A 13,788-nucleotide genomic window follows, 5' to 3' on the forward strand; every position below is an offset into this window, starting at 1 on the left:
AGACCCAAACCTGTGAACTGAAGCAGAGCGCACAAACTTAACCACTACACCACCGGGTCGGTGCTTGTTTGTTATTCTGTTACTTAAAATGTTATAACCTACTTTAATGATTCAAAAATGAGAATGATATTTGTACACATATATAGTCATGGTTTATTAGAAACGTGGTTAACTTGAATTTCTGAATTAGGAATGAAGAAAGGTGTTAAATGGGTTTAAAAAAACAAAGCACAACAGTACAGCTATAAACGATAGTTTTGTAATAACAAGTATAAATGTAATATAAAGATACCAGAGTTTTAAAACCAAAGCCAACAGACTGACTTTTTAAAGAAATCAGTTATTTTAGTTCATTAAAGTGTATTTCACAGCAGCTATGATGTGTCTGGCACTGATTCCAAACATATCCAGCAATTCACTAGGTTTCCCACTTTGGGGCACTCCTGACACTGCCAGCTGATGAACAAGGATGTCAGGCTCCCCAGAGACAGCTGCACACACAGCTTCTCCAAGGCCACCTTCTCGGTAGTGATCCTCTACTGTGATAACCCGACCACCTGTAGCTTTTGCACTGGAGATGATGGTGGCAGCATCCAGGGGTTTAATGGTAAACGGGTCAATGACACGGATAGAAATGCCTTGTTGAGAAAGATCATCAGCAGCTGCTAAGGCTTCATGGACAGTAACTCCTGCTCCAATAACTGTAACTTTGTCATTGACACTGTGGCGGATGACCCTGGCCTGTCCAATCACAAAATTTTCTTGTGGGGTATAAATAACCGCAGTTTCTTGTCGGCTGGTCCGAATGAAGCACATTCCTTTGGTACTGGCAGCCAGATAAACAGCATGCTCTGTCGAGATGGCATCACTTGGATAGAAAACGGTGCAATTGGGAATGCTTCGGAACATGGCGAGATCCTCCAGAGCCATCTGGGAGGATCCTTCTTCACCCATAGATACCCCGCAGTGGGAACCAATAAGATTGATATTGGTTTGAGATATGGCTCCCATCCGGATCTGATCAAATGCTCGGGTCAAACAGGCAGCAAGGGTACTAATAAAAGCAACAGTTCGATCACGTGTGGCGCAGCCCAGTGCCACACTTACCATGTTTTGCTCAGCCATAACACACTCAATGAAACGCTCAGGGTATTCTTTCTTGAATATCTCAGAAAAGGTGGAGTTCTTTGCGTCACCATCCAGCACAATAAGTCTGTCATTTGCACGTCCCAGTTTAACCAGAGCCAAACCATATGCTTTCTGAGTAGCTATCTTGTCACCAACTTCATAATCAGGCAGACAGGTCATTTTTATATTCCTGATGCTGACTTGCGGTGAGTCTTCAAGAGGGAGTTTCACTATGAAATTTCTATTGGTCTGTATCTGACTCTCAATTAATTTGATGATTGCATCTGCTCTTTCTTTTGGCATTGGCTTTCCATGCCAATTTTCTGCATCCTCAATGTCTGGAATACCCCGGCCCTTGAAGGTCTTGGCTACTATGGCAGTGGGCTTGTTCTTCACTTGAGTTGCTTGCCCGAACGCATGGCACAACCCCTCCACATCATGGCCATCCACTAAGTAAGTATTCCACCCAAAGGCTTCACAGCGATTCTGATAGACGTCTGTGCAGTGCTCAAGGGGGGTGACACCACTTTGTCCCAAACGGTTCACGTCAAAGACTGCCACGAGATTGTCCAAATTGTAGTGGGAAGCGAAGTCCAGAGCCTCCCAGACTGAACCTTCCGAGGATTCGCCATCTCCCATAAGGCAGAACACTCGGTAGCTGGCCTTGTCAAAGTACTTGCCAGTATAAGCCATTCCGCAGGCGGCACCCAATCCTTGCCCAAGCGATCCGGTTGCCACATCAACGAACGACAGTCTTGGGGTGGGATGTCCCTCTAAGTCACAGTTAATTTTCCTCAAGTTCAGCAAGTCGGATTCACTGATGATGCCCAGCTCTGCCCAAGCTGCATAGAGGATGGGAGCAGCATGGCCCTTGGAGAGGATGAATCGGTCGTTGTCAGGGTGTTCTGGCTCTGTCTGTTTATACCGCATCGTGTGGAAGAACAGCACGGACATGATCTCAGCTGCGCTGCAGCACGAAGTGGGGTGGCCGGAGCGGGAGGCACACGTGGCCCTGATGGAATGGATCCGCAGGCGGTTGGCCATGTCCCGCAGCACCTGCAACGTATTCGCACGGGGCTTGGCGTTGTCGGCCATGGCGGCTGTCCTGGTGGTTTCTGCGGAGCAATACCGCCTGCGCTTGCGCAGCCGGCGGCGGTTCCGTCACGTGACCACTGCGCCGTTGCTTGGCCCCCTGGTGGAAATCAGCTCAGCAACTGACAGTGGCAAGCGCGTGCGCCAGTGGTTATCGCGAGAGTCGGGGAGGAAAAGATACGCCGTGCCGGCTCCCTCCGCGTGCGGCTGTGTCCTTCCTTGCCCAAGTGAATGGATTTTTAATATTTAGTTTGTCACTTGCATGTTCAACATTATTAAAAATAATTAAATTTCTTTATACTTCTCTTCATGTTGTAAATTCAAAAGGGTGCATTCTTATATCCATGTATTATAGGAAGCTATTTGTGACGTCGTGCTTTTTTTTTATGCATTAATGCTGTATCTAAGACATCTTTTACTCTTCACAGCATTTCTATTGATAGAAGTGATCCAAAGTTACTTTCAATCTAACCAACATGGCAGCGCTACAGCAGCCAAGCCTTCCTCGGAGCAACTGAAAATTCTTACTGTGCTGTAGAGATAGAAATGCAAAGACTAATTTGACCAAAACTTGCAGTAAGAAATCTGAAACCACTCCATGGCAGAATATCTAGAACTGCAATTTTCCCAGTATACAGTAAAATACTATTACTGTTACTACAAATAATAATTTTTAAAACATAATTAATTTACTTACTTTAGTTGTAAAACTAAATTTGTACCACTGAGCTCTTCTTGTGGGCAAGAATTACAGCTTGTCATCGAGAAAACAAAAATAGAATGACAGTATGTCATCTCCCATGGTGTGATGTTACAAATCTTGATTCTTGAGCAGTAATTCTTAATGTTGACTTTACATTGAAATCATGATTCTGTAAAAACAAAAACAATGCGTGAGTTCCACTCTAGGCAAACTGAATTTGAATCTCTGAAAGTAGTGTCTAGGAAGCCATATTTTTTAAATGAATCTGTTGATTCTAATGTGTAGTCAAAGTTAAGAAAAGAGAATCTGCAGATAGACGAGTGGTACTTTAGAATAATCTGGGGAGTTAAAAAAAAAAAAAAACAACTCATGTCCAGGCTGCACTCCTAACCAGTTAAATCAGAATTTCTGGGTGACGGATCTGGGTAACGGAATTTCTGGGTAATTTAAAAAACTCCCCAATTTCAATGTTTACAACTCACGGGGTCTCGCTACTCTTACTGTCTTTATGTCTCTTACATTGCATCTCAGAAAAATATTTTAAATATTATTTGCCATTTAAACTAATTCCATCGTTTTAATTTTTTAAGGATACATATTAAACCATAATGGTATGACACTAACAAGATTTTAAGACTTGTTGAAGGAATGTTGGAGTTGGAAAAGTTTTTAAGAAGCCATCTTGTATTCATTATTCCCCTTGCCCTTTGCCAATTAATGTTTGCTTATCCTTTTAGACAAATAAAGGAAGGGAAAATAAAAACGGTCTAGACTAGGGCAGAGAGTAAAGATGGGAATTAGAGAAAAGAAATATTCACAGCATCCTAGTAGTACACTTACTAGGGACTGACAGGAAAGCAGTTAATATAACACACAGGTAGCTCATTATGATTTTGGCTGAGGAGAGCTCTAATAAATCCAAACAATTGGTAAAGATGATCATTTAAAATGATCTATGAGGCAGTGTTCACATGAAAAAAAGATGGGACAAGTAAGAAGTACTTAACATTTCTTTTCAAGTCCCCAAATTCTTCCATTCATTTAAAGTATTGCACAACTATTTCCAAAAGTATTAAATAGAAAGTTTTTAACATTAGCAAAGGTCAGTTTTGTTAAGAAAAGAATGTAGTCTTGGAGATTTAATACTCTATATAGTGATTATGAATTTCTCTTTGTCATTCTCTGACATGGTGTGGATTTTTTAATATTATGAAAAAATAATATTTTGTAAATTATCTGTAAAATATTTTAAAGTGTTCTGAGTTTTTTAAAGGGAAGTCTGAAGTTATGTGTAAATGCTTAATAATATTTCCTTAAAATGTTAGTATTTCAAAATAGATTTTAAAATATTCAATTGAAAATAACCATATAAGTATAAAGTATGCATAATTTGATAACACAAAATTACCCAGTGTGGCTTTAAACACAACTCAGTCAAATAAATCAAAGATGTGATATCACATTCTAGTTTCCCCATTTAGAAGAGGCTATTACTGACAAAAGGCCAGCCAAAAATTTTTAGGCCAACCTGCCAAAAATTTAATTGTCTTGGAGAAAAGTCCATTGCTCATTTGAGATCGTTTTGGAAGACAGTCAAAAGTTTTTTGCGAATAGGAAGAAATTATTTATTAATTTTGTTTATCCACATGAAGTAGGGAATGACAAACTCAAGCGCCTGCTACTTGACTAGGGAGGTACCACAGGTACCTGACAGTCAGATGTAACATAGGAGGGTTGGAGGGGCCAATGACAAACTGGAGAACACAAGTTCACTTAAAAGCATTCAGAATTTCAAAATGTGTAGTACCAACCCTGGCATTCAACTTGGTCCAGCATTTATTTTTATAATAAACTGAAGGAAAAAAAATTGAAAAATTTGTGAACATTTTACGCAACAAAAACAAAAACAAAAAGCATATCTTCAGGCTGCCAGTTTTAACCCCTGACTTAACACCTGTTAAAAGTAAATAAATAAAAGTTTTCTTTTACCTTTGTTTGAATTTTTCACTATAACTTTTTTCTCATAGTATGGAAAAGTATTTATTGTAGTGTGCACTTCAAGTGAAAAAAAAAGAAAACCCTAGCAGCATCACTAAAACAAATAGCTACAGAGGGAAAAACATAAATCGCAGGAATTGTTAAGTGCAATTTCTACTGGGCTGCAGTACAGCAAACAGAACACTCATATTGGTTACTCAGGAGATTTACACTAATTGGAGAAAATATATAATTTGCTATGTAAGGGTGAGTTATATTGGGAGGTTGGAACTTGTCTTATCTGAACTGTGTTGAATTTTGTTAAAACGGAATTATATAAAAGAAAGACACAAATGCTAAATTGGTCTTTTTTCTTCTATTGTTCGAATTTGGTTAGTTCAGTAGGCTGAGTATGGAGCAAGTGAAGGTAAGATTCTTATCTAAGACAGTAAGTTTCTTGGGGAAAAAATGCGCTCTACCTTCCTGCATTATTGCTTTGAAAATTACAGCAGGTGAAATGTGCTCTACCTTCCTGAATTACTGCTTTGAAAATTACAGCAGATGCTATTATTGCCTATCATATTTTCCCCATAGTTTATAGAGTCCTTATTTCTGGAAGGAGAGGGGTGAGCACTAACATATTTCGGAAACTCAGCCCACCTGCTAAGGTGCTCCTCAGATGAATAAGTTCTGGGGATCTGATCTGCAGCATTAGATAACAACAGTTATATAGTTAATAATACAATATTCCATATTTGAAAGTATCCAAGACAGTAGTTTTTAAAAGTTCTCACTACACATACACAAAATTGTAACTATTTGAGGTGATGGAAATACTAACTAACCTTATTGTGGAAAGCATTTCACAACATATATATGTATCAAATCATTATGTTGTATACCTTAAACTTACACAATGTTATATGTCAATTACATGTCAATAAAGTTGGGGAAAAAAATAAAGTGCCTCTCTGCTAAGCCCATTATCTCTGTCTCTTTTAGTCTGTTTCTATTGACTGATTTTTATTCTGGTAATGAGTTACACTGTTGTGTTTTTTGATATAGCTAGTAATTTTTTTATTATTAAATGCTGGACTTTATTTTGAGGTGCTGGATTGTATTTTTGTTAAATTCTTTTAAAGAGTGTTAGATTTTGTTTTAACAGGCAGCTTTGTGCTTTTATGAATTTTCACTTAGTTGAGGCAGATATAATGTATGCTTTACTCTGGGGGTAGCTTAGCTCCAATACCAAACATCCCCTCTCTGGGATCTCCCCTAAATGCCCTGAGTGTTCAACAAAGACCCTCCAGACTCTGGCTAGCCAAGACTCAACTGTGTCTCAGCCCTATGTGAGCTCTGAAACTGTTTGATGTACTGCTGCCAAGTTGTCATTGCCTGGTCTTGTAGAGGTTTACATTATGCAAGGGCACCACTTTGAAGACTTCTGGAAGTCTTTCTCCAGGCAATTCCCTCCTTGTAAGCATTATCCCTCCAAAATTCTAGCCAATTCAGTCCTTCTGAGCTCTGGTCTCTGTTCTGTTATCTCAACAAGAGACTGCCCTGCTCTGTGTAAGATACCCTTCCCTGTAGCAGCGTCTGGAAAAGTGCCCCCAGGAAGAAAGCCAGGATCATGATATGATTCATTTCATTTGTTTTTCTTCTTCAGGGGTCATAGTCTTGTGCTGCTTGTTTTCCAATGTACGAAAATGCTGCCTTGTATAGCTTGTCTGGTTTTCTAGTTGTTTATGGCTAAAGGGTAAGTCTCATTCCACTTACTCTAGCACAGCCTCAGAACAGTATTTTAAAATATTTTGAATGTTAAGACCTTATATGGGGCGTACACTCTCCAGATAACTGTAGCCCATACTGCACTGTTCTCTATCGTCTTTCACACATTTACATTACCACTCTGACCCAAGAAGACTCTCTGGAGCTTGGGATTTCTAATGACACTAATTATTGCTAACCTTTTTGGTGTCATTTTAAAAAAATGTCCAGGGCCAGCCCAGTGGTATAGTGATTAAGTTTGTGCGCTCCATTTCCATGGCCTGGGATTTGCAGGTTTGGATTCTGGGCACAGACCTACACCCCACTCATCAAGCCATGCTGTGGCAGCATCCCACATACAAAATAGAGAAAGATTGGCAACCGATGTTAGTTCAGAGCCAATCTTCCTCACTGAAAAAAAAAAAGTCCCCCAAAGTACAGTCTAATGAAATCTTTTTTTTTTTTTGAGGAAGATTAGCCCTGAGCTAACTACTGCCAATCCTCCTCTTTTTGCTGAGGAAGCCTGGCCCTGGGCTAACATCCATGCCCATCTTCCTCTACTTTATACGTGGGATGCCTACCACAGCATGGCATGCCAAGTGGCACCTGGGGTCTGAACCGGGGAATCCCAGGCTGCCAAGAAGCAGAACGTGCAAACTTAACCACTGCGCCACCGGGCTGGCCCCTAATGAAATCTTAATTGTTAAGAACTATTTAAAAAATCCCATTGTTATGGTTAGTTGAATTTTCCAGAGAGATTTAGTACTGCTCTAGTAAACACAAAACCTTTGGCATTTGAATGATTTTAAATTAAACTCTCTAAAATGTACCAAATATCTGCCTTTCTTCTTATAAAGGGTAATGAAGCATTAACCTTTTCTTTGATGACTAATGCTTATCATTATAAACACTGGCTATTACATTCTATTGAAATTCAATCAAATAAATCAAAATAAGTATTGAGAATGATGCCTAAGGCAGGTTATTCCAGTATCTTTGTTCAGAATAAGTGTTCAGTTTTTATTACTGTATTGTAAAAGGCCTTTTCAGGTTATATGGCTATGGTAATAAAATGACCAACGGGGGTGGGGGGTGGGGAAGAAGTGGCTCAAGCAAGATTTAAGTTCATTTCGTCTGAACGTAAATGTTCAGAAGATGGTGGAAAGTCCAGGCTTGCCAGGCAGCTCTGCTCAGCAGGACCTGACGGAGCCCCACTATCCTGTCCTTTCACTCTCTCCACAGGAAGGAAAATAAAGATGGAAGGGAGGTGATCAATTTCTTTTTCAGGAAATGACCTACACATTGTAAACTTCACTTCTCGTATTCCATTGGTGAGAACTTGCTTGCCTAGCCACGCCCAACAATAAGAGAGATTGGCAAATATAGCAATGTGGCCATTGCTCTGTTAAATTTTAGGGTGGGGGGACCTAAGACACAGGGAAGAATCAATACCAGTAGACAATTCACCATCTCCACCATGTATTATTTTAATATTTAACTTTGGCTGTGCTGTGTAGACAAATAATCTTGTTGCGCTGTTTATTTATAGTGTTTTCAAGTTCAAAACAGTTCATCTTCAGAGCAATGCTTTGTATGTTTAACAGCCACAGCAGATTTTTTAAAATAAAATAGTAATAATTTATTCATTTCTTCACTGTATACTTGATAGACAACAAACTTATGTAATGTTCTACAGTTGAATCAAAGATGGTTCTTGCCCTCCAGATACTGAACTGAAATCTAATAGGGAAGACAGGTAGGCAGACACATGATTACAGTAAATGCCCATTGGTGCCAAATGCAATACCAGGGCAGAAGAACAAATGCTTATGCTTAGCTAGTAACTAGGGAAGGAATCATTGAAGAGGTAATATTCAACCTACGCTTTGTAGAATGGGTAGAATTTTGGTTAGTGTAAACAGGAGAGGAAGCCCATGAGCAAAGTTATGAGAGCAGAAAAAGAGAATTTCTAATCTGACGGGAAGGGAAGATTCATGCTGAGAAACAGTGAGGGGGAAAGCAGGAAGCCAGATTTCAAAAAAGGCCTTGAAGCAGAGCCAAGGGTGTTGTTTGTGAGTTTTGTTTTGTTCTCTCGCTTTTGGGTTGAAGGTGAAGTGCAATGGAAAGATCTTCATCTGTGAATGTCTTGATTACAGTAGTGTTTTGGAGAATTGTTTTGATAGTGTTAGGCAAGATAGCTGGAGTTGGAGAAATAAATAAATGTAGAGAATGATGCGGGGTCGGTGAGCCGAGGAGTCGAAAGAAAGATTTCTTAGACTCTCAAGATCTGGCAGTAGTGCTCTTTTATTTAGAGAATAGTGTGGAATAGCATGGGGACAGGACCCATGGGCAGGCAGAGCAGCTGCTGCTGCTGCATGGGGACAGGACCCATGGGCAGTCAGAGCTCCTGCTGCTGCCCCGAGTTGAGGGTTAGGGCTAATTTTATAAGGCATGGGTACGTGACTTATTTTTATTGGAGAAAAGAAAAGATGATGTAAAAAGTCATTAAATGATTTCAGTGCAGATGGGGTCTGGTTATTGTGCGGTCATATAACTTTAGATACGAATCTGGCCATATAGATCGGCATGCAGGTGAGGATGCCCCGGGCTTCTCTCCCTGGGGCAGTCCTAATTCATACCATAAAAAAAGTCCACTGGGTCGTATAGTTTGGCATGTAGGCCATGTCACCTTGGGCTTCTCTAACTGGGGCAGCCTTAATCCACATCAGAGAAGGTGAGGTTATTGCAAGAGGGCAGAAGTCAGATAATAAAGGTCTTAACCAGGGAGTTCTTTGTCTTGTTAGCTCCATAAAAAAAATATAGGTATATATAGTGCTGAATATTAAATTTAATGCAAGCAAGTAGAATTATTTGACAAGCTTGAGAACAAGTGGAGAAGGCAGTGGATCTGCTTTGGTGAGTGTTTGATAGGTTTACTGTGACAGAGACCCACAGACTGGGTGGCTTAAACCACAGAAATTTATTGTCTCACAGTTTGGGAGGCTAGAAGTTCAAAATCACTGTGTGAGCAGGATTGGTTCCTTCTGAGGCTGTGAGGGAAGGATCTATTCCAGGCCTCTCTCCTTGGCTTGTAGATGGCTGCCCTCTCCCTGTGGCTCTCCATATCCTCTTCCCTCTATGCATGTCTCTGTGTCCGAATTTCCCCTTTTAACAAGGACTTCAGTTACATTGGATTACAGCCCACTTTAATGACCTCCCTTTAACCTGATTACTTCTGGAAAGATTATTTCCAAATAAGGCCACACTCCAAGGTAGGGGTTAGGACTACAACATATCTTTTTGGGGGACACAATTCAACCCATAACGTTTGGCTTGTTGCAGTATAACTCTAATATTCACATAACATTCTCCCTGTGTGCACGTGTGTGTCCAAATGTCTTCTTTTTGTCAGGACCCCAGTCATATTGGATTAGGAACCCAGCCTCCTCCAGTAATGACTTCATCTTAACTAGTTACATCTGCAGTGATCTTATTCCCAAATATGGTCACATTCTGAGGTACGAGGGCTTAGGACTTGCCCACTTGCAGCCCAAGCTTGATCACCAACCACTATATTGTTGTTTGCATTCACATATCTCTACTGACACCACAATCTCTGACCACTTGGATTATCAAATTCAGCTTTTCTCAGTCTTCCTTTATTTAAATTGGAAAAAAAGTTATAAATATACTCTTTTGAAAAATTCAAACACTATAAATAAATAGAGTGAAAAGTTATTTTCTGAGCTCCCCCACCTCAACCTAATCTTGGAAACTATTAACAGTTTATTGTGTATCCTTCCAGATGTTTTCTATGCACAAATAAGCATACACGTCTTCTTTCCACAATGTTTTATTCTAAGGGAGATTTATAATGCACGCTGTTTCATAGCTCATTTTTTCTACTTAACAAGTCTACAACATTTTATCACATAGGTACATATAGATTTAAGTAATTTTTAAAAACAACAGCAAATAATTATTTGTAACATTAACCAGTGTAGTGAGTTGGAGGATATAACCATGAGACAGTACTAGCATACAATGAAATTTATTTGGGAGGTGCGTTGAGATTTGCATGGGGTGGGTGTTGGGAGAGTGACTCAGAGCATGATACTGAGGCACTGGTGGAGGCCAGTACCCAGAAGGTGGGGAGAGTGGGGGATTACAGAGGGAGTTTGGAGGGGGGCTGTGCGTCTAGGTGATGTCAATCAGCAGCATGTGGGGTGACTCTGGGCCGGAGAACTCTGAGATGCAGCAGTGGCTTGGGGTCTTTTATGGCCCCAGGGTTTATCTTACCCATGGCTAACAGATGCTGGGTGATGTTCCTAGGGTATGCAGAGAAGGGAGGCTCCAAATGGCTAAAATTACGCTTTTGGCGCTATATTTCAAACAACTGGATGTGTAAACTTTGAGTTGTGCCCCAGCAGGCTTTTGAGTTACCAGGTCCCAGCCTGCTGTGAAGAAGTAAACGACATTGGGCTTGTGTACAACTTTAGATGGGCCCATCTCTAACTCACTTACATAACAACTAGGTCCCTATTGAAAGACATTTTACAATTTCTCCCAGTAAAAATTGTCAGAAAAAGGTCAAAAGAAAAATTACCAAGCAGTTTACATCGTATATGACAAAAGGCTAATTTGACTAAAATAATCAGGACTTCTAAAAATAACTGGGATAAAATGTTAAAGTAACACAGGCTCCTCCAAAATCAACCCTGAAAAATGACAGAAACAGGAAGGAATTGGCAGTTGGACGTAAAATTACAAGTGTGAGAAACCCCTGGGAAGATGGGAACTAGCACGTGGTGGGGTGGGAGGCAGGCAAAGAACACAGCAGTCGACAGGGAGGAGGATGTCTGTGGCAGCTGAGGGAGGATGGGGAGAGGCTGTGATTTTAGCTCTTGTCTCTGTTGCTTCACCTTAGGAATGGGGAACGTCGCCAGCCTCCCAATATTGTGAGGAGTTCATGAAAACTGGTACCAGATGACAGCTGCTCTCAGACATTCACGCTGCCTGCTCTCCTTGTCAGCAGAGGTTCTGCAGGCCCTGGAGCTCTCTCCTCCCAGCCTGGACCCTCCTTGTTCTCAAATCTTCCAAGAACACAGTTGAGGGTGTGAGGTATTGAGCACTTCCCCAATACACATTACAGGACAAAACAGCTGACTCCATCAGTGAAATGCAATGCTACAAGGAAAATACATACATGAGGAGTACAGCTACTCTAAAAGAAAGTTTAAAAAATAACAATAAAATTGAAAAACATATGACACAGATTTATTGGAACAGATGAGCCAACAGTTTAAAATAAGCACTATATATATTCAAAAGAGTTAAGGAAGAATATAGTAATAAAGCAAAGGGATGAGAAATTACTTTAAAAAACAAATGTAAATATTATATATTAAAAATAAGAGAGTTGAAATGAAGATGACAATAGATGGAATATACAGCGGGATGATTATATCAAAGAATAAAATAGTAAACTGGAAGATCAAATTAGGAAGCGATAGAAAATATAAAAGAAGGACTAAAAGATAGAAAAACAGAATTATCAATATCCAGATAATTCAAATCCCAAAAAGAAATCGAAAGGGCCATAGAGTACCAAGACATACAAGGAAATATCAATACTTAGACACACTATAGTGAAATTGAAGAACAAGGCAATCGAAATTATTGAAAGATTCTATACAGAAAAGTAAACTACCGACAAAGGAACAAAAATTAGTGCAACATGAGACTTCTCAACAATAATACTGGATTCGAAAGATGATGGAGTAATATATTTGTGCTTAAATTTTTTTTAGCACTTCTTATTATGAAGTACATACAGCCTATAAACATAAAAGTACATAAGACATAAATGTGACACATAAGGAAAAATTATAAGCAAACACCAAGATAACCACCACTCGAGTTAACAAATATTGCTGGCCACTTATGAAAGTATTGTAAAAAATGTAGTATAGCTCACTTTGCCTGTTTTTGAACTTTATATAAATGAAATTATACCGTATGCAGCCTTTCATCTATTACTTCTTTTACATTATGATTAAAAATTTATCCTTAGCATAGCTGGAGTTTGTTCATTTCATTGCTATATAGGATTTGCCACAATTTAGTTTTCTATTCTCTTGTTAACTAACAATTAGGTTTTTTTTCTCGTTTGGGCTATTATGAACAACAGTGCTATGAATATTTTTGTATATGGCTCCTGAGAGACATGTGCTGTAGTTCCTAAGGTATATGCCTGGGTTTGGAAGATGTACACATTTCGACTTTCTAGATAATGTCAAAGTGGTTTTCCAAAGTGGTTGAACAAAAGCTTGCTCTTTGAGGTCAGGAAGAAGACAATGATACCCCCATCACTATTGCCAATCCACATTTTTATCATATGAAGGAAGTGCTGTTCTATTTCTATGTATTTATAAAATCTAAAAAAATCTGGACATGTAATTTTATCGTTAGAAGATATTTGAGTGACTGTTTATTAAAATGATTATGGGATTATTCAACTTTTCTAGTCCTCTGTGTCAGTTTTGATAGATTATATATTTCTACAATTTGTTCTTATAGTTCAGCCCAAAATATTTTCTAATTTCTATTATGATTTCCTTTTTAACCATGACTTATCTGGAAAGATAATTCTTAATTTCTAAATACTTGGGAATTGTCTAGCTATCTTTTTGTTGTTGATTTCTAGTTTAATTTCATGGTGGTTAGACAGCATATTCTGTAGAATTTCAATCCTTTCAAATTTGTTTAGACTTGCTTTCTGGTCCGATATATGATCATTTTTGTTAACTCTTCCATATATATTTGAAAGCACATGTATTCTTGAAAGCCGTATTCTAAATAGATATGTTAGGTCAAGTTGTGTTGTAGTCAAGTCTTCCAAATCATTTTTAATATTTTATCAGCTTGTTCTATTAATTACTAAAAAAGTTTCTATTAATCACTAAAAAACCACCAAGGCAGTTGGTTTTCCTACTTCTTGAAATTTTATCAGTTTTCTAATCTATATTTGGAGCCATATTACTAAGTGAACATATATTTAAAATGGAAACCTTTTATTAGTTTCAAGTGATCTTTTGTATATACCATAATACTTCTTGACT

General features: G+C 39.0%; 1 protein-coding gene across 2 annotated transcripts; it reads right to left on the reverse strand.

Annotated features, from left to right (window-relative positions):
• Positions 1 to 345: 345 nt before the first annotated feature.
• TKTL2 (transketolase like 2) lies at positions 346 to 2,226 on the reverse strand. 2 transcript variants are annotated; one of them, XM_070506556.1, is made up of 2 exons: positions 1,995 to 2,226; positions 346 to 1,880 (listed from the first exon to the last, which is right to left on the reverse strand). In XM_070506556.1, exons 1-2 carry the CDS (start codon positions 2,221 to 2,223, stop codon positions 346 to 348), a joined length of 1,764 nt encoding a protein of 587 aa, XP_070362657.1. In that variant the 5' UTR covers positions 2,224 to 2,226. The 2 variants fall into 2 exon arrangements, with proteins under 2 accessions (XP_070362657.1, XP_014706943.2); XM_014851457.3 differs by having other exon boundaries at positions 346 to 2,223.
• Between the last annotated feature and the right edge of the window lie 11,562 nt (positions 2,227 to 13,788).

This window comes from Equus asinus, chromosome 3, assembly GCF_041296235.1.
Source record: "Equus asinus isolate D_3611 breed Donkey chromosome 3, EquAss-T2T_v2, whole genome shotgun sequence".
NCBI lineage: Eukaryota > Metazoa > Chordata > Mammalia > Perissodactyla > Equidae > Equus > Equus asinus.